Here is a 20348-nt window from a genome sequence, read left to right as displayed (position 1 = left end):
AAAAACTACAAACAGTTTGAAACTCCATGCTAGACACAGCTACTGCATCAGTCTCCATTGCTGCAATGCTGTGAGCAGGACCCACCCATCCCTTTTGTTCCTTTTCGTAACATCATCTTGTTGCGACAGTAAAGTCCATTTTTAATGACATCGATAGGCTTTTACAGAGTTTACCTGGGATAAGTGGTAACAGATCTGACCTGGGAATAACCCGTGTCTAAGTGCAGTAGAAACGGCATCTAAAGCCGAGGCCGACACGGGTTGTAGCCGGGTTAAAAATCCCGGGTCGGACGCGGTACTCAGGTGGAAAAATAAGAATTTACTCACCGGTAATTCTATTTCTCGTAGTCCGTAGTGGATGCTGGGAACTCCGTAAGGACCATGGGGAATAGCGGGCTCCGAAGGAGGCTGGGCACTCTAGAAAGATTTATGACTACCTGGTGTGCACTGGCTCCTCCCACTATGACCCTCCTCCAAGCCTCAGTTAGGACACTGTGCCCGGACGAGCAGACATAATAAGGAAGGATTTAGAATCCCGGGTAAGACTCTTACCAGCCACACCAATCACACCGTACAACTCGTGATACTAGATCCAGTTTGACAGTATGAAAACAACTGAGCCTCTCAACAGATGGCTCAACAATAACCCTTTAGTTAACAATAACTATTTACAAGTATTGCAGACAATCCGCACTTGGGATGGGCGCCCAGCATCCACTACGGACTACGAGAAATAGAATTACCGGTGAGTAAATTCTTATTTTCTCTAACGTCCTAGTGGATGCTGGGAACTCCGTAAGGACCATGGGGATTATACCAAAGCTCACAAAACGGGCGGGAGAGTGCGGATGACTCTGTAGCACCGAATGAGAGAACTCCAGGTCCTCCTCAGCCAGGGTATCAAATTTGTAGAATTTTGCAAACGTGTTTGCCGCCGACCAAGTAGCTGCTCGGCAAAGTTGTAAAGCCGAGACCCCTCGGGCAGCCGCCCAAGATGAGCCCACCTTCCTTGTGGAATGGGCATTTACAGATTTTGGCTGTGGTATGCCTGCCACAGAATGTGCAAGCTGAATTGTACTACAAATCCAGCGAGCAATAGACTGCTTAGAAGCAGGAGCACCCAGGTTGTTGGGTGCATACAGGATAAACAGCGAGTCAGAGTTTCTGACTCCAGCCGTCCTGGAAACATATATTTTCAGGGCCCTGACAACGTCTAGCAACTTGGAGTCCTCCAATTCACTAGTAGCCGCCGGCACCACAATAGGCTGGTTCAGGTGAAACGCTGACACCACCTTAGGAAGAAATTGGGGACGAGTCCTCAATTCTGCCCTATCCATATGGAAAATCAGATAAGGGCTTTTACATGATAAAGCCGCCAATTCTGACACTCGCCTGGCTGAAGCCAAGGCCAATAACATGACCACTTTCCACGTGAGATATTTTAGATCCACGGTTTTTAGTGGCTCAAACCAATGTGATTTTAAGAAAACTCAACACCACGTTGAGATCCCAAGGTGCCACAGGGGGCACAAACGGGGGCTGAATATGCAGCACTCCTTTCACAATGCCTGAACTTCAGGTACTGAAGCTAATTCTTTTTGAAAGAAAATCGACAGAGCCGAGATCTGTACTTTAATGGAGCCTAGACTTAGGCCCATATTCACTCCTGCTTGCAGGAAATGTAGAAATCGACCTAGTGGAAATTCCTCTGTTGGGGCCTTTTTTGGCCTCGCATCATGCAACATATTTCCGCCACATGCGGTGATAATGCTTTGCCGTAACATCTTTCCTGGCTTTAATAAGCGCAGGAATGACTTCTTCCGGAATACCCTTTTCCTTCAGGATCCGGCGCTCAATCGCCATGCCGTCAAACGCAGCCGTGGTAAGTCTTGGAACAGACAGGGCCCCTGCTGAAGCAGGTCCTGTCTGAGCGGCAGAGGCCATGGGTCCTCTGATATCATTTCCTGAAGTTCCGGGTACCAAGCCCTTCTTGGCCAATCCGGAACCACGAGTATCGTTCTTACTCCTCGCCATCTTATTATTCTCAGTACCTTTGGTATGAGAGGCAGAGTAGGGAACACATAAACCGACTGGTACACCCACGGTGTCACTAGAGCGTCCACAGCTATCGCCTGAGGGTCCCTTGACCTGGCGCAATATCTCTTTAGCTTTTTGTTGAGGCGGGACGCCATCATGTCCACCTGTGGCCTTTCCCAACGGTTTACCAACAGCAGGAAGACTTCTGGATGAAGTCCCCACTCTCCCGGGTGTAGGTCGTGTCTGCTGAGGAAGTCTGCTTCCCAGTTGTCCACTCCCGGAATGAACACTGCTGACAGTGCTAGTACGTGATTTTCCGCCCATCGGAGAATCCTTGTGGCTGCTGCCATTGCCATCCTGCTTCTTGTGCCGCCCTGTCGGGTCACATGGGCGACTGCCGTGATGTTGTCTGACTGTATCAGTACCGGCTGGTTTTGAAGCAGGGGTCTTGCCTTGACTTAGGGCATTGTAAATGGCCCTCAGTTCCAGAATTTATATGTAGGGAAGTCTCCTGACTTGACCATAGGCCCTGGAAGTTTCTTCCCTGTGTGACTGCTCCCCAGCCTTGAAGGCTGGCATCCGTGGTCACCAGGACCCAGTCCTGTATGCCGAAATTGCGGCCCTCTAGAAGATGAGCACCCTGCATCCACCACAGTAGAGACACCCTGGTCCTTGGAGACAGGGTTATCATTTGATGCATTTGAAGATGCGATCCCGACCACTTATCTAAGAGGTCTCACGGGAAGGTCCTCGCATGGAACCTGCCGAATGGAATTGCTTCGTATGAAGCCACCATTTTTCCCAGGACTCGTGTGCAACGATGCACCGATACCCTTTTTGGTTTTAGGAGGTCTCTGACTAGAGATGACAGCTCCTTGGCTTTCTCCTGCGGGAGAAACACTTTTTTCTGTTCTGTGTCCAAAATCATCCCCAGGAACAGTAAGCGAGTGGAAGGAACCAGCTGTGACTTTGGAATATTCAGAATCCAGCCATGCTGTTGTAGCACCTCCTGAGATAGTGCTACTCCGACCAGTAACTGCTCCCTGGACCTTGCCTTTATAAGGAGATCATCCAAGTATGGGATAAATAAAAACTCCCTTTTTTTTTTTTTTTTTGGAGTATCATCATTTCTGCCATTACCTTGGTAAACACCCTCGGTGCCGTGGACAGTCCGAACTGTAGTGTCTGGAATTGGTAATGGCAATCCTGTACCACAATCTGAGGTACTCCTGGTGAGGAAGGTAAATAGGGACATGCAGGTAAGCATCCTTGATGTCCAGGGATACCATGTAATCCCCCTCGTCCAGGCTTGCAATAACCGCCCTGAGCGATTCCATCTTGAACTTTGTTATGTAAGTGTTCAAGGATTTCCATTTTAAAATGGGTCTCACCGAACCGGCTGGTTTCGGTACCACAAACAGTGTGGAATAGTAACCCCGTCCTTGTTGAAGTAGGGGCACCTTGACTATCACCTGCTGGGAATACAGCTTGTGAATTGCCTCTAGCACAGCCTCCCTGCCTGAGGGAGTTGTCGGCAAGGCAGATTTGAGTAAACGGCGGGGGGGAGACGCCTCGACTTCCAGCTTGTACCCCTGAGATACTACTTGAAGGATCCCGGGATCCACCTGTGAGCGAGCCCACTGATCGCTGAAATTTTTGAGGCGGCCCCCCCACCGTACCTGGCTACGTCTGTGGAGCCCCCGCGTCATGCGGTGGACTCAGAGGAAGCAGGGGAAGAATTTTGATTCTGGGGACTGGCTGCTGGTGCAGCTTTTTCCCTCTTCCCTCGTTTGACCCGCCTGCTTTTTTGAAGCCGAAAGGACTGTACCTGATAATACAGTGCGTTTCTTAGGCTGTGAGGAAACCTGAAGTAAAATATTTTCATCCCAGCTGTTGCTGTGGATACGAGGTCCCAGAGACTATCCCCAACCAATTCCTCACCCTTTATAAGGCTCTATGTGCCCTTTAAAGTCAGCATCACCTGTCCAGTGTCGGGTCACCAATACCCTCCTGACAGAATGGACATTGCAATAATTCAGGATGCCAGACGGCAAAATATTCCTCTGTGCATCCCTCATATATAAGACGACGTCTTATGTTCGCAAAATAGTATCCCTGTTTGAAAGGGGTACAGACCACGCTGCAGCAGTCTGCAGGTCTCAGTCTAGTACCTGAGTGTGTAATTACAGACTACAGGATAGCCTCCTGCTATTTATCAGCAGGTACCTTCAAAGTGGCCGTATCCGAAGACGGCAGTGCCACCTTGACAAACGTGTGAGCGCCTTATCCACCCTAGGGGATATCTCCCAGCGTAACTTAGCCTCTGGCGGGAAAGGGTACGCCATCAGTAACTTGTTAGAAATTCAGTTTCTTATCGGGGAAACCCACGCTTTTTCACACTTCATTCACTCATTTGATGGGGGAACAAAACACTGCCTGCTTTTTCTCCCCACACATAAAACCCTTTGTTTTTAGTGGTACTTGGGTTAATGTCAGAAATGTGTAACACATTTTATATTGCCGGGATCATGTAACGGATGTTCCTAGTGGATTGTGTATATGTCTCAACCTCGTCGACACTGGAGTCAGACTCCGTGTCGACATCTGTGTCTGCCATCTGAGGGAGCGTTGATGGCCTTTGAGACGTCTGGGCAGGCGCGGGCTGAGAAGCCGGCTGTCCCATAACTGTTACGTCATCCAGCCTTTTATGTAAGGAGTTGACACTGTCGGTTAATACCTTCCACCTATCCATCCACTCTGGTGTCGGCCCACAGGGGCGACATCTCATTTATCGGCATCTGCTCCGCCTCCACATAAGTCTCCTCATCAAACATGTCGACACAGCCGTACCGACACACCGCACACACACAAGGAATGCTCCAATGAGGACAGGACCCACAAAAGCCCTTTGGGGGGACAGAGTGAGAGTATGCCAGCACACACCAGAGCGCTATATAATGCAGGGACTAACTGAGTTATGTCCCCTATAGCTGCTTTTATATAATTTATACTGCGCCTAAATTTAGTGCCCCCCCTCTCTGTTTTAACCCTGTTCTGTAGTGTAGACTGCAGGGGAGAGCCAGGGAGCTTCCCTCCAACGGAGCTGTGAGGGAAAAATGGCGCCAGTGTGCTGAGGAGATAGGCTCCACCCCTTTTTCGCTGACTTTTCTCCCGCATTTTTATGGAATCTGGCAGGGGTTAATATACATCCATATAGCCCTGGGGGTTATATGTGATGTATTTTTGCCAGCCAAGGTGTTTATATTGCTGCTCAGGGCGCCCCCCCCCCAGCGCCCTGCACCCATCAGTGACCGGAGTGTGTGGTGTGCATGAGGAGCAATGGCGCACAGCTGCAGTGCTGTGCGCTACCTTGGTGAAGACTGATGTCTTCTGCCGCCGTTTTTCCGGACCTCTTCTTGCTTCTGGCTCTGTAAGGGGGACGGCGGCGCGGCTCCGGGACCGAACACCAAGGACTGGGCCTGCGGTCGATCCCTCTGGAGCTAATGGTGTCCAGTAGCCTAAGAAGCCCAATCCGGCTGCAAGCAGGCGAGTTCGCTTCTTCTCCCCTTAGTCCCTCGCTGCAGTGAGCCTGTTGCCAGCAGGTCTCACTGAAAATAAAAAACCTAAATCTATACTTTCTTTCTAAGAGCTCAGGAGAGCCCCTAGTGTGCATCCAACCTCGGCCGGGCACAAGATCTAACTGAGGCTTGGAGGAGGGTCATAGTGGGAGGAGCCAGTGCACACCAGGTAGTCATAAATCTTTCTAGAGTGCCCAGCCTCCTTCGGAGCCCGCTATTCCCCATGGTCCTTACGGAGTTCCCAGCATCCACTAGGACGTTAGAGAAAGGGGTATTACACTCATCTCTGTGATGATAACTATTTGCTTGGTAGCTGCCAAACATATATGGGGTCATTCAGAGTTGATCGTCACACAGCCGCCGCGGCCCGCGCGCCCCCCCCCAACGGTCCGGCCACGCCTGTGTGGGCCGGTCCGCACCCCCTAAACGGCGGCTTAACGCCGCTGTCCAACCCCCTCCCACCCTGCGACCGCATCTGCCTGTCAGTCAGGCAGAGGCGATCGCTACTGAACGACTGCCTTTGGCCATCCGGCATGCGCTGTCGCATGCGCAATTCCGACCTGATCGCTGCGATAAACTGCAGCGAGCGATCGGGTCGGAATGACCCCCATAGTCTCCTACCCCTGGCATTAAATATACCTTTAAAATCTAGTACAACGCATTTAATACAGGCCTGACAGATAGAACTCATTGCTTTAATGCTAGTATACCCACTCACGTTATTATTGGGAGCATTAAGATTTTTCAAACTTCTTGATCCACTGATACGGATTTATTGCAAGTAAACATACTGTTGACGCCTACAGTGAGGATGACCTCACAGCTATAGTAAAGATGCTAGTAACAAATACTTGTCCCACTCTCACTATTAGGGGGAAATTCAGTTCTCTACAATTTTCCACACATTCTGACCATGTCCCCAGCAAAACACATCATAGATTTACATTCCCAACCAACGTAGGTGAACAGTAAAATCTGTGACGTTGTCCGTTTCAATTTGTTTAATCAAAATGAGTTGCTTGTATACAGAATTAGTAGAGCCCAGATATAAAAAGGCTGCATGTAGCAGAACCACTGGGGCTCCAGCTTTCAAAATGTGCAATTCAGGAATATATTTTACATAGGCTGGGTACAGCTTTTAAGAGCAAGTAAGCTCATGGGGCCAGACGTAATAACGCAGGATGCTGGCCAAACTCGGACATTTTTTAAAGGGGCAATCACTAAGGCAAAACCATAGTTTATGGTGGGTAACACCATAAAGAATGGAAACTAATGGGATGCAATTATGAGCTTAATGCTGTCTGCAGTATATGGCGGTCACTAATGTGGTCTGTGTAGTTTGTCATATAAGTAGAGGGTGTCTACTATTCACAGGGACTGAGATGTGAGGAAGGGCGTGAGGAGTTTTTGCTTCGGGTGACAGAAAGGCTAGCTTCATCACCAAGATGAATAATTTAGAATCAAATACCTGGAATATTTATTCTTTACAAAGTCAATTAACTAAACATTAATTCATACCTCTGAAGCACGACATCAAGGGGTCAATTCTATTCGGCAACTAATGAATAGCGCCGGGAATTAGCTCCCGACGCTATTCAATTCAGCAACTAATTACCTGCATTTGTCGGGAATTCTTCTCTCATCCCCGGGGGATGAGAAGAGAAACCCGAGAAAAGTGCTGCCTCGCGGCCGGCGCGAGGCTGATTCTGTCGGGAATCAGCCTCGCGCCGGGGAGTTAAGTCGGAGAATGCCCGTTCTCCCGACAATTCAACCGGTTTTGTCGGCGAGAACGGGCCATCGCCGACGTAACCAGTTGCTGAATTGAATAGCGTCGGGAGCTAATTCCCGGCGCTATTCATTAGTTGCCGAATAGAATCGACCCCTATGATAGCAGGGAACACAGAACAAAGAGGTCTATTTACTAAGAGTTGGATGGAGATAAAGTGGACGGAGATAAAGTACCAGCCAATCAGCTGCTAACTACCATGTCACAGGCTGTGTTTGAAAAATGACAGTTAGGAGCCGATTGGATAATACTTTATCTCCGTCCACGGCTTAGTAAATAGACCCCAAAGCCTGGCAGACTTGCTTTGTTGTGATGCTCCGTGTTGATTGGTGAACTCATAAACAGGGCAGGAAAAGTGATAGCAAAACAGTTCAAAATTATTAAATTCTCCGCAATTAGTCAAGATCATATCCAATCAGAAAATGGTCCTAAAAATGTGGGAGGAGGTTCAGCGATCTCAGAGTGGGACGTAATACTATACTTTTATATTGTATTTAAGATTTAGGGGGACATTAACTAAGCAGTGTTAAAAGTGAAGTGAGCCAGTGGAGAAGTTGTTCATGGCCACCAATCAGCTGCTCTGTATAATTTTATAGTATGCAAATTATAAATGTTACATCAATGCTGATTGGTTGCCATGGGTAACTTCTCCACTGGCTTACTTCTCCACTTTTATCACTGCTTAGTAAATGCCCCCCTAAGTCTACCTTACATAGAAACACAGAATTTGGACGACAGAGAAGAACCATATGGCCCATCCAATCTTCCCCTTTAGGGTTAATTGTTAATATCTCCTAATTTGGGATCTGGTTGTTTGCTACAGCTATACTCTTTGGAAGATTTACACTTTTGTTGCTACCATATGAGCATTTGAACCAGCGCAATGACAAACGTATTACTGCCTGCACTTTATAGTCAACAATGTCAAGCACACAGTATTACACACAGCAAGCAGCTAAAGTTCTCATAACAAGGATACATCTTCAGAATTTACAGTACAGTATCAGAAAAACTGAAATACCACAGTGCTGACATTACTGGTCAATTAATTACTGTCGGTCTGAAGGATTACATAAGCCTACGGGGACAGGTAAAGAGGTATTTAACTTTTTATAACAACCAGATTCTATCATTTTCTAGAATACAATAGAGAAATTATAGCTTACATCTGATTGGCTGCTATGGGCAACACATCCACTTTTCATTTTTTTAGCAGCTTCAGTAAATAGCTATAACACATGCATGGTTGCACGGCTTCTTACTAGTTTGGAAGGGTTATGGACCAATAGATCTACAGTCAGAAGGTCTACAAACATTATGTTGACACCATATGGTCGACAGTGAAAAGGTCGACAGACAAAAAGTCGACATGTTCATTAGGATGACCTATGAAAGGTCGACAAGTACAAGAGGTTGACACACGAATAGGTCAAAATGAAAAAAATACATGGTCAACAGTGGAAAAGGTCGACATAACGTTTTTGCTTTTTTTTTCAGTATAGTTTTCACCGTCTCAGCATGTGGACCCCTAATTAGTGTACCACATACCCTTGCTATGTTCGCCATGCTTTGGGCAAGGTTACTATTCCAAATTGTAGTCGACGTGGATGGTAGTATGAATGGGTTGGAAAAAATAAAAACTCATGTCGACCATAAGCACTGTTGACCTTTCATAGGTCGACACAATGACCATGTAGACTTATTGACTGACTAGACACCTGATCACATACCGTTTGGAAGCTGCTCACTTGTCGGCAGGAGCACTGTGCAATCTTTGGAAAATCAGATTTGGAAGTCCATCAGTCATCCCGTCCATCCGCCATTTTAGATTTTACAGAGAACAAAACTGGGATGGACAAAATAATGAAATATATTCAGGAATGAGGTAAGTGAAGTGAGCATTATCTTTCATTGTAAGATGTGATCCATTAATGTAATACCCCTGTGTAGTAAGGGTGAGAATAGTTTGGTGCAACTACAGATCAGAGTAGGAAGGCCAATCCTGGGCCTTTTATTCAGTCCAGGGTATCGGGTTTGAAAAAGGATAAATCCTGGGATACCCAGGATTGGATTTAAGATTTTAAAATTAAAATCTTCAATGCCCCCCACCCCCTTCCTGGACACATCCTGCCCACAGAACTACTCACTATCATCTGGGAGTGCGGGCAGGTAAACTTGCTGCATGTTTTGGGCGCCAAAGTGTGATCCGGGCGGCTGGTGTCAGACTGCGCAGCATGACCTCTGACTTTTTATCACGTTGCGCAGTGCGCACAGCTGGCAGGGGAAGCCGGGAGGAGGGAGCTGGGCAGCGTCTGAGCCTCCTGAGGACGCTCAACACTGCCTGGCATTGAAAAAACAAGGCTGTTTTCTCAATCCCAAAATCTTGGGATTGGAAGCTCCAATTTCGGGATTGAACCCCCGCCAATTTTAGGCCTAAATCCCGGGAGCCCGCCAATCCTGATCCCGGGATTGGTTACCCTAGATCAGAGTTAAGGCCCATACACACGGTGAGATTGGGGCTATGCCCGATTCTCACTATGCGACAGGGGCTAGGTCGGCATTGCAAGCACATAATGACTGTGCTTGCGATACTGACTATGGGGGTAATTCCAAGTTGATCGCAGCAGGAAATTTTTTAGCAGTTGGACAAAACCATGTGCACTGCAGGGGGGGCAGATATAACATGTGCAGAGAGAGACAGATTTGGGTGTGGTGAGTTCAATCTGCAATCTAAATTGCAGTGTAAAAATAAAGCAGCCAGTATTTACCCTGCACAGAAACAAAATAACCCACCCAAATCTAACTCTTTCTGCACATGTTATATCTGCCTCCCCCGCAGTGCACATGGTTTTGCCCAACTGCTAAAAAAATTCCTGCTGCGGACAACTTGGAATTGCCCCTATGTGCGATTTTGGCTAAGTGTAAATTTTGACTCTCTCTTCTATAGAGATAGTCAAAATTGACTTGCCTGCACAGTCTATCTAGGCTTTCGATGCCGACCGCGCAGGAATCGGGATCGCAAGGTGACTTTCACCTTGCGATCTGCACTAACTTTTCTTACGATTTTGACTATATAGTCAAAATCGGAAGAAAATATCTCACCGTGTGTACACACGTACACACCATTACTTAGGTGGGGAAATGGGGGGTGGGGTGTCTTCTTTCAACAACAGCTCTTCACCAAACACAGTCCAGATGCAATATAACAATTTATTCTGCAATCTGATTTGCTGTATTAATAAAATTCATTGTAGTTGAGTAATCAAGATAAAAAAAAAGGATTTTAATACCTACCGGTAAATCCTTTTCTCTTAGTCCGTAGAGGATGCTGGGGTCACTTCAAGAACCATGGGGTATAGACGGGATCTGCAGGAAACATGGGCACTTTAAGACTTTCAAAGGGTGTGACCTGGCTCCTCCCTCTATGCCCCTCCTCCAGACTCCAGTTTAAGGAACTGTGCCCAGGGAGACGGACATTTAGAGGAAAGGATTTATTGTTAAACCACGGTGAGCATCTTACAAGCTCACACCGCAAGCATGCCGCAGAACGTGGCATTCAACAGAACACAAGCCAACGGCATGAAGAAATTTGCAGCAATATGCTGACAAAAACCGTAACATAACCTGTGTGTAACCACAACCAATAACTGCAGATACAGTACGCACTGGGACAGGCGCCCAGCATCCTCTACGTACTAAGAGAATAGGCTTTACCGGCAGGTATTAAAATCCTATTTTCTCATACGTCCTAGAGGATGCTGGGGTCACTTCAAGAACCTTGGGGTTATACCAAAGCTCTAGAACAGGCGGGAGAGTGCGGATGACTCTGCAGCACCGATTGACCAAACATGAGGTCCTCATCGGCCAGGGTATCAAACTTGTAAAACATTGCAAAGGTGTTTGAACCCGACCAAACATCTGCTCGGCAAAGTTGGAATGCCGAGATCCCCCAGGCAGCCGCCCAAGACGAGCCCACCTCTCTAGTAGAACGGGCCTTCACCAATTTCGGTAACGGCAATCCAGCCGTGGAATGAGCATGCTGAATCTCACCACAGATCCAGCGCGCAATGGTCTGCTTGGAAGAAGGACACCCAACCTTGTTGGGAGCATACAGGACAAACAGAGCCACTGTTTTCCTAATCTGAGGCGTTCAGGCAACATAATCTTCAAAGCTCCAACCACATCCAGAGACTTTGACTCAGCGAAGGTGTCAGTAGCCACAGGCGCCACAATAGGTCGGTTCCTGTAGAAAGAGGAAACCACCTTCGCTGACGTGTTCTCAATTCAGCTCTATCTTCATGGAAGATCAAGTAAGAGCTCTTGTGATACAAGGCCCCTAACTCAGACACCCGCCTTGTGTCTGATGGCCACTTTTCAAGTGAAAAAAGCAACTTCACCTTCTTAAAAGGTTCAAACCCACGTGACTGAAGGAACTGCAATACCACATTACGATCCCATGGTGCCACTGGAGGCACAAATGAAGGTTGGACGCGCAACACGCCTTCCACGCAAGACTGAACTTCTGGAAGGGAAGCTAATAGTTTCAGATAGAAAATTGCCAATGCTGAAATCTGGACCTTAATGGAGTCCAACTTAAGTCTGCATTCCCTCCAGCCTGTAGGAAATGGAGAAAACGCCCTAACTGAAACTCGTCCGTTGAAATTTTCTTGGATTCACACCAAGACACACATTTTCTCCAAAAACGGTTGTAATGTTTAGACGTTACTCCTTTCCTGGCCTGAATAAGAGTGGGGATGACTTCCTTGGGAATACCCTTTTGGGCTAGGATCCGGCGTTCAACAGCCATGCCGTCAAACGTAGCCGCGATAAGTCTAGGTACACGCACGGTCCTCGCGAAGAGGAAGAGGCCCAGGATCTTTTAATGAGCAACTCCTGAAGTTCTGGGCACCAAGCCCTCCTTGGCCAGTCTGGGGCAATGAAAATTGCCCGAACCCTTGTTCTTCTTATGATCCCGAGAACTTTTGGGATCAGTGGAAGTGGAAGGAATACATACACTGACCGTAATAGCCACTGGGTCACCAAAGCATCTACTGTTATTGCCTGAGGGTCTGGAACAATATTTAGGAAGCTTCTCGTTTAGATGAGAAGTCATCATGTCTACTTGAGGAACTCCCCAAAGACTTGTCACCTCTGCAAAGACTTCTTGGTGGAGGACCCACTCTCCCGGATGGATATCGTGTCTGCTGAGGAAGTGTGCTTCCCAGTTGTCCACTCCCGGAATGAAAATTGCCGACAGAGCCCTTACATGTTTTTTTGCCCAGAGGAGGATCTTCGTCACCTCTGCCATTTCCGCTCTGCTTTTCATTCCGCCTTGTTGTTACATTGTCCAACTGGATCTGCACTGGTTGATCTTGAAGAAGATGTACCGCATGCTGAAGGCCGTTGTAAATGGCTCTCAATTCCAGCATGTTCATGTGAAGGCAGGCTTCCTGACTTTAGCATTTTTCTTGGAAGCTTTTCCCTTGAGTGCCAGCTCCCCATCCGTGGTTACCAGGACCCAGTCCTGAATCCCAAACCTGCGTCCCTCTAGTAGGTGCGAGCTGTGGAGCCACCGCAGGAGTGAAAACCTGGCTTTCGACGACAGGACTATCTTCCGGTGCATGTGCAGGTGGGATCCACTCTTCCAACAGGTCCCACTGGAATACCCTGGCATGGAACCTGCCAAACTGTACGGCCTCATAGGCCGCCACCATATTTGCACTGATGGATCGACACTCTTGATGGTTTCAAACTAGTTTTACCATGTACTGGCTTTCCAGAGCCTTTTCCACCGGACGAAAAACTCTCAGAACTTCCCTGTCCAGAATCATCCCGAAAAAAAAAGATAATCTTTCCTGGTAAATTTATGATCCAACCGTGTTGTTAGAGTATGGACAGGGAGAGCGCGATGTTTTGTACCAACCGCTCCCTGGATCACGCCTTTATCAGGAGATTGTCTAGATAAGGAATTATATTGACTCCTTCTTGACGCAGGAGGACCATCATCTCCGCCATCACCTTGGTGAAAACCCTTGGCGCCGTGGAGAGACCGAAAGGTACCGTCTTTGATATTCCCTAACTTAAGAAATATCTCATCTTAATCGTGTCAATTTCTGATGACACGCTTTCTGACCATTTTTCAATAGCGCGACTCACTCACGCGCAAACAATAGTGGGTCTGAGTAGCGTACCATTTGCAACATAAATGGATTTTAATGTAGTTTTCACCTTTCGGTCTGCCGGCTCCTTTAGTAACGCCGTGCCCAGTGCAGGGAGAATTACTTTCTTTGTCACCCTGGACAGTCCACTATCTAACACAGGGGGTGACTGACGGGAAAGAATATATTAAGCACGTGGGAGGGACTCTTATTAGATCTATTTCCCTGGAGTCCCTATCGTCGACACAGGACTTAGAGTCCGTGTCGGTATCAATAGTCATAACATTTGTAAATGGACTTTATGTGACCCAGGGAGGGTCGCCTGCAGATGGAAGAACAGAATCCTGAAAAAAACCATCTTCCACATATCCAGCATACAGTATTAGATACAGCCTTATCTAATCTCCTATTGATAATGATGCACACTACCACGTATTTCTTTCATCCATGCAGGCTCTTGGTGTGTCGGTATCGCACCACCTTACAACTCTGTGTCCCTATAATGGCTTCCTCCAGGGAGGAACTCCCTGCCTCAGACATGTCACACACGTGTACCATACACACTCACAGACACACTGTGACTTATAGGGAACAGACCCCTGTCAGATGGACACAGAGTAAAAATCAGCTCACACCCCAGCTCCAAGCACACAATCTGTGAAACATATCATTGAAAAACAGACCTGCAGCGCTTTTATTATAATACAAGCACCATATACATCTCCCCCTCCCCCCCCCCCCCCCCCCCCCCGTTTTTGCACCCTGATACATGTCAGTAGTGAAGGGAGGACCAGCGTTTCTCTTGTGAGGAGAAAATGGTGCTGATTAGTGTGCTGGCTTAGTGAGGAAGAAGCCCCGCCCCCGTACTGGCACGCTTCAGTTGCTCTTAAATAAATAGTTAATTATACTGGCGGGGGTAGGACAATGTGCCTTTTGCCATAAACTAAGTTTTATGCTGCCCAGGGCGCCCCCCCTGCGTCCTGCACCCTGCAGTCGTCAGCAGTGTGTGTGTGAGAGCTGTGAGGAAGAAGCTCCGCCCCCGTAATGGCGCGCTTCCTTTACGCAATTTTCAACAAATATTTATACTGGCGGGGGTTAGGACAGTGCCTTGGCACAAATGTCCCCTCATGCCAGTGTCAGAATGAGGATTAATATGCTGCCCAGGGCGGTGAAGGGCGGTGAAGGGCGCCACCCCACCCCCCCCCCCGCGCCCTTCACCCTGCACCATGTAGTGCCGCTGTGTGTGGGAACGTGGCGCGCAGCGAGCGATCGCTGTGCGGTACCTCAGATGCCGTCACTGAAGTCTTCTTTGCTTCTTCTACTCACCTGTCTTCTGGCTCTGCAAGGGGGGTGACGGCCGACTCTGGGAACGAGCATCTAGGCGTGCCTAGCGATCAGACCCTCAGGAGCTAATTGTGTCCTGTAGCCAAGAAGCAGAGCCTTTAAACTCACTAGAAGTAGGTCCAATTTCTCTTCCCTAAGTCCCACGAAGCAGGAGACTGTTGGCAGCAGTACTCCCTGAAAATAAAAAAACCTAACATAAGTCTTTTTCAGAGAAACTCAGTAGAGCTCCTCAGAGTGCATCCAGTCTCACTGGGCACAATTCTAAACTTGAGTCTGGAGGAGGGGCATAGAGGGAGGAGCCAGGTCACACCCTTTGAAAGTCTTAAAGTGCCCATGTCTCCTGCAGAAAGTTAGATGTTTTGCACTAGAATCTTGCCAAAAAAATAAATTAACAGTTTCAACAAAACACTGGATCAGTATTAGTAAAGCACGCTTTGGAGATATCTACTGTGCAATACAGGTTTTAAAGCTATTACAAAAACAGTGCACCAAAATGGTAAAGATTCTATAGAAAATTATAGATGATCAGTTATCAAATAGGCCTACAGCATGCAGTGTCCCTAACCCAGGGATCAGCAGGAATTAGCAGTAAAGTCCACGTCAATAGCAAGAAGAAAGAATTATTCAAATGTGCAGGTTCTTTATTAATAAATCACTGAACGTATTCGTTGTGGCCAGTTGGTGCACATACTGGCTTCTTAAATGTTGAGCGTGATAATAAACTTGCGACAAAGAAAAAAAGATTGTGATGCACAAAGTATAATGCGTGCACAGTATTTAACTTTAAAGAACACACTGGCAATTAATGGCATCACTGTTTGACAATGTCCCAGATTTATATATACATCTCTAACAGGTAATAACTTTACTATCATATGTCAGTAGGCAAGTGATTTCAACAATTTGCAAACTACAGCTCTGTACTTTTCTTACTGAAAAGGTGTCACGGGTATCGGATTCTGTTTACGCTCCCGGACAGGGATCAGAGCCTGAAGCCGACAGTGATGCCATAGGTAGTAATCTTGGAGGTCGGATGAATGGGCAGGAATATGTGAACTGGCTAGTACTGAGGAGATGGCGAATACTCAGCACAGAGGTGCGGAGTCTAACATGCCAGTGGTTTTCACCAGGGACTCCCACAAGGGATTTAGCTGACCTCTGACTGGGTCACTCAATGCTGGTGCCCGAATATCACAGATGGAAGAGAGACATAGGGGACTATTCAATTACCCGCGGTCAACGACCGATGCGGCGGGGGCGTGCTCTCTGACACAGCTCCTGCGACAGTGAAGACCGGCCGCTTCTGATAACTCTGCACACCAGAGAGCAACCGGACTGGGAAGTTGTGAGAACAGAACCCGGGTGCTCCGAGCTTGTGACAAAAGCATTTACTTGTGTACAGTATGTGTTAACTCCTCTCTGGTATAGGAACCAGACTGCTTTCTCACTGCTTCTCTGTATGCAGATAATCAGGACATATGCACTGTGCAACTTGGACGCAAACACAGGACAAAGAAAACATCAGTCAACTGCGCACACACCTCTTAATCAGGCATTAGGTCCCGAGTATGGCTCTTTGTCTGTAATAGGTCTAGTGTCCTTTATTTATATACATTACTCATAAAGCTGGCACGTTTGAGTAATGAAAAGTGTGTGTAGTAACTGCAATGTTCCCACCCCTCTGAGCTTGGGCAAAGTCGGCTATGATGACAACTGCAGGCTCCCTGATGTGACTCTTTTCGCTTCACGCAGTTTCCTCATCGGATATTGTGGCTATACACTGTGAGACATTTCGGCGTATGGCCACATGCTATCTGTTTTCCTACCGTGTGAAGGAACAGGAGAAATGTCAAGCAGCAAACCGTGGCATAACATGCACTGCCAAATGTGGCCGACCAATTGTCAGAAGATTTTCCAAGTCTGACCGTTGCTGATCAGTTGCGACCATACACAATGCAAATTATCTTCCCAAAACTCCAATAATCTGCGTATTGGGCCAATAACTGCATACTGTATGCCCGGCTTTACTCTCAGCGGCCGTATTTACTCTTACGGCCAAGTCCCGGACCTGGCTCTCTCACCTTCATGTCCAGTCACCCTCCTTATCCAGATCTGCCTCAGCTGTAACCGTCCTCTAACTGTAACTTCAGGCGGTGCGTGTGGGTCTCCCTAGATGACCCTGGTGTACTGCGACGTGGGGCTGCAGTTCATTACGGGAGCAGCAGCTGAGAGAGATCATATTAATAGTAATTACTCCCAAAAATTAGGCATCATCAGTAATTAGGTATTCTGCTGTTAAAGGTAATTGGTCTTTTTTTTTTTTATTTTTTTAGTCATCACTGAATTACCAAGAGTTCCATGCTGCCTTATATAAAAGCTCCATTAACTTTGCAGAAATTGATGTTTGACATTAGCTATACACAAGATTGTTCTTTGTGATCAGCCATTTTTGGCACAATATGGCTGTTTCCTCTATACCAACTCCGACAGGAAGTCTGCTGTGCGTAAGAAAACATCTTCCTCCGCAATCACAACTTTATCACAAAATGCCTACAAAATCCATTCTTGCTCTAGTTGGTCAAGATATTACATTTCTTGTGATTAGCAGCAAAGCATTATGTAATGCAAGGTAAGAATACCGTAACTACCAGTTAATCCTATGGCAGATCTATCAACACACAACTCTCTAACAATGTTTACCTCAGAGATCGTATTCCACTGTTGTGCAATAACTCCTGTGTTTATAAGACTAAGATAAGCCGGCAGAAGTGCTAGGTGATTACTGAGGAGAGTGGATACCGGGTTATAAAAGAACCAGAACTGGCTGGCAGAGGAAGATAGGAATGATAGCAGAGTAGCATATACCTGTTGTTCAGTACAAGTGGCTTCCATCTGCCAGACAGACATTGCTCACTTGCATCCAATGGTAAATAGATCCACCACAGAAGGTGAGAGCAGAGAAGAGTGAGAGTCTATAACAGGGGTGGCCAACCAGTAGGAGGCAAAGAGTCAGAAAAGATCCATAGGCAAGTGCAAGAGCCATTATCATGCGCGCACCTTCGGCGCGCGGGCAAAAATGGGGGTGTGGCCTAGTTGTGACAAAGCCACGCCCCATTTTTGTGCACACGCCTTTCGGTATGATGTTTGTAGGAGTGTGACCTTGTGTCATAACCCTGTTTAGTCATGTTGTACAGTGCCACATACATATAAAAATGCCAAAAAATGGGTGCCACCACAGTGCCAGATAAATATATGCCCCCAGTGCCAGATGGTTCCGGTATGAATGGTCGACCATGTTATGGTCGACAGTCATTAGGTCGACCACTATTGGTCGGCATTGACATGGACACATGGTCGACACATGAAAATGGTCGACACATGAAAGGTCGACACATGGAAAGGTTGACATGAGTTTTTAAACTTTTTTTGGTGTCGTTTTTTGCGTAAAGTGACTGGGAACCCCAATTAGTGCACCGAATCCCCTCGCATGGCTTGCTTCGCTCGCCATGCTTCGGGCATGGTGCCTTCGCTCCGCTAACACTTCGCTCGGCACAGATTACCGTTCCAATCGTAGTCCACGTGGATCGTAAAGTATGGAAAAGTTCCCCAAAAGAAAAAAAAGTAAAAAAAACCTCATGTCGACCTTTTCATGTGTCGACCATTTTCATGTGTCGACCATGTGTCAATGTCGACCATGTCAATGTCGACCAATAGCGGTCGACCTAATGACTGTCGACCATAACATGGTCGACCATGTGAACGAATACCGGCCACCGCTGGTCTAGAACAAAACCACAACAATACAGGAACTTAAGTGTCAGACAAAGAGGTTTAAATCCAATTACATCTTACATCTGCCATGGGGGGGTCTTTATAGCGAGTGAAGGGTGTGCACATACCCGAATCAGGTGGTGCCCAGAACACGCTCCATATTTCCGTGCGGCCACTGGAGCCATATTTGCATCCATTTCTTCAGTAATATGGTGGCTGGTGTCATATATACAGAGACACAATGCGTAGCATACTCTGGCACTGTGCTGGAGAAGATACAAGTTTACACCTAAATCACATTAACCTAATATCTGCTCGCACAGAATGTTTTTAAGATCGGGTGTCATGGCTATGCAGCAATCCTCAGCAGCTTTCATGGTTGTCGTCGATGATACCCGTAGTAAATAACCAATTCCTCTACAGAAAATCTCTGCAGTGGCCAGCAGTAGAATAGTCTGTTCTTCCGTCTTGCAATCCTGTGTACTTCTGTTTATTTATTCTGAAAAATCCCAAGCGGGAAGCCTGATAACGCCATGTTGTTTTATCCCAGGGAGCATGTTTGGATTTTTTTTGTTGTTGTTGGTAGTTACAAAAAAAAATGACTGTAGAAGCAGCTTCAGGAATGTCACTGCAAACAAGTGTAGAAATCAGGTTCTTATTCGAGAAGTACAGGGAACAGCATTCAATTCATTTGTGCCTCCACCTTAGTGGAGCTTTAGGAATTCCTTTAGAGCTCATGTAATTTAGCAGAGTGCATTTTTATGCCGCCATCCACAGTAATGCATTGAAACAGGTCAAGAAAATGAAAGTGATCTTCAAGCTAAGATTTCCAACAATCAATTTTATGTTACCGAAGAACTAGTATAGTGCCCCATTTAGGTAGATAAGCTATTAAAGTACAATTACGGACCCTGTATAACCTACAAGCGCTCTCCATCCCCAGTCAGGCTAAACATAGAACGGTGCAGTGACTGGTGATAACAGACTCGTCACATGGCAGCTCTACAGAGCAGGAAGCCATCTTATTGATGTTTGAAATGTGCAATTTATGTGGTGGGTACACATGAAATAACCCACTTAATAAAAGAACGTTAGGCAAAATATTCTTGATGAAATTCCGTTATCAAAGAACTTAAATAAAGTACGTTGCTACTGATCAGTATAAACACATTTTATATACATACAGTACTTATATGACCGCCCAGTCACCGAGAGGAGCGCAGCTTAACAATTTCATAGTTTATACTAGCGGCAGTGTGGGGGAAATAGCATCATCAATGCCTACTTCCTTATAGATTGTAAGCTTGCGAGCAGGGCCTTCCTACCTACATGTCTGCCTGTTTTTGCTCAGTTTTCTTCTATTACTGTTGTTCTAACTGTAAAGCGCAACGAAAAATGCTGCGCTATACAAGAAACTTAATAAATAATAAACACATTTTTACACGCAACTTATACCCCTTTCACACTGCCAATGCCGGATCTCACCCGGGAATTGGAAACGGGTCCTTCCTGGATGGGATCCGGCATTGACAGCTGCTGCAGGCTTCCTCGACCCGGGTTGCCATAGCAGCGGGGGGCGAGCCGGCGGCGGAGGTGGCGCGTAAACAGGTCCCAGGACGCATCCCCGGGAGCCCGTTTACGCAGCCACTGACCCGGTCTTCAACCCGGGTATAA

At 47.0% G+C, this 20348-nt stretch overlaps 1 protein-coding gene across 4 annotated transcripts in view; it reads right to left on the bottom strand.

The window, feature by feature from the left end:
- ARL15 (ADP ribosylation factor like GTPase 15) overlaps positions 1–20348 on the bottom strand; it is a 589960-nt gene that overhangs the window by 558988 nt on the left and 10624 nt on the right. Inside the window, exon 2 of one of the 4 annotated variants that reach the window (XM_063961988.1) lies at positions 16985–17128. The exons of the other annotated variants lie outside the window; for them this stretch is intronic. Coding sequence (XP_063818058.1) covers positions 16985–16990 — 6 coding nt within the window. The 5' untranslated portion in view covers positions 16991–17128. The remainder of the gene's footprint in view (positions 1–16984; positions 17129–20348) is intronic. 4 annotated transcript variants of the gene reach the window in all.

This window comes from Pseudophryne corroboree, chromosome 1 (genome assembly GCF_028390025.1).
Source record: "Pseudophryne corroboree isolate aPseCor3 chromosome 1, aPseCor3.hap2, whole genome shotgun sequence".
Lineage (NCBI taxonomy): Eukaryota > Metazoa > Chordata > Amphibia > Anura > Myobatrachidae > Pseudophryne > Pseudophryne corroboree.
The sequence above is the reverse complement of the archived record's forward strand: the minus strand, read 5'-3'. Positions and strand labels throughout refer to the sequence as shown.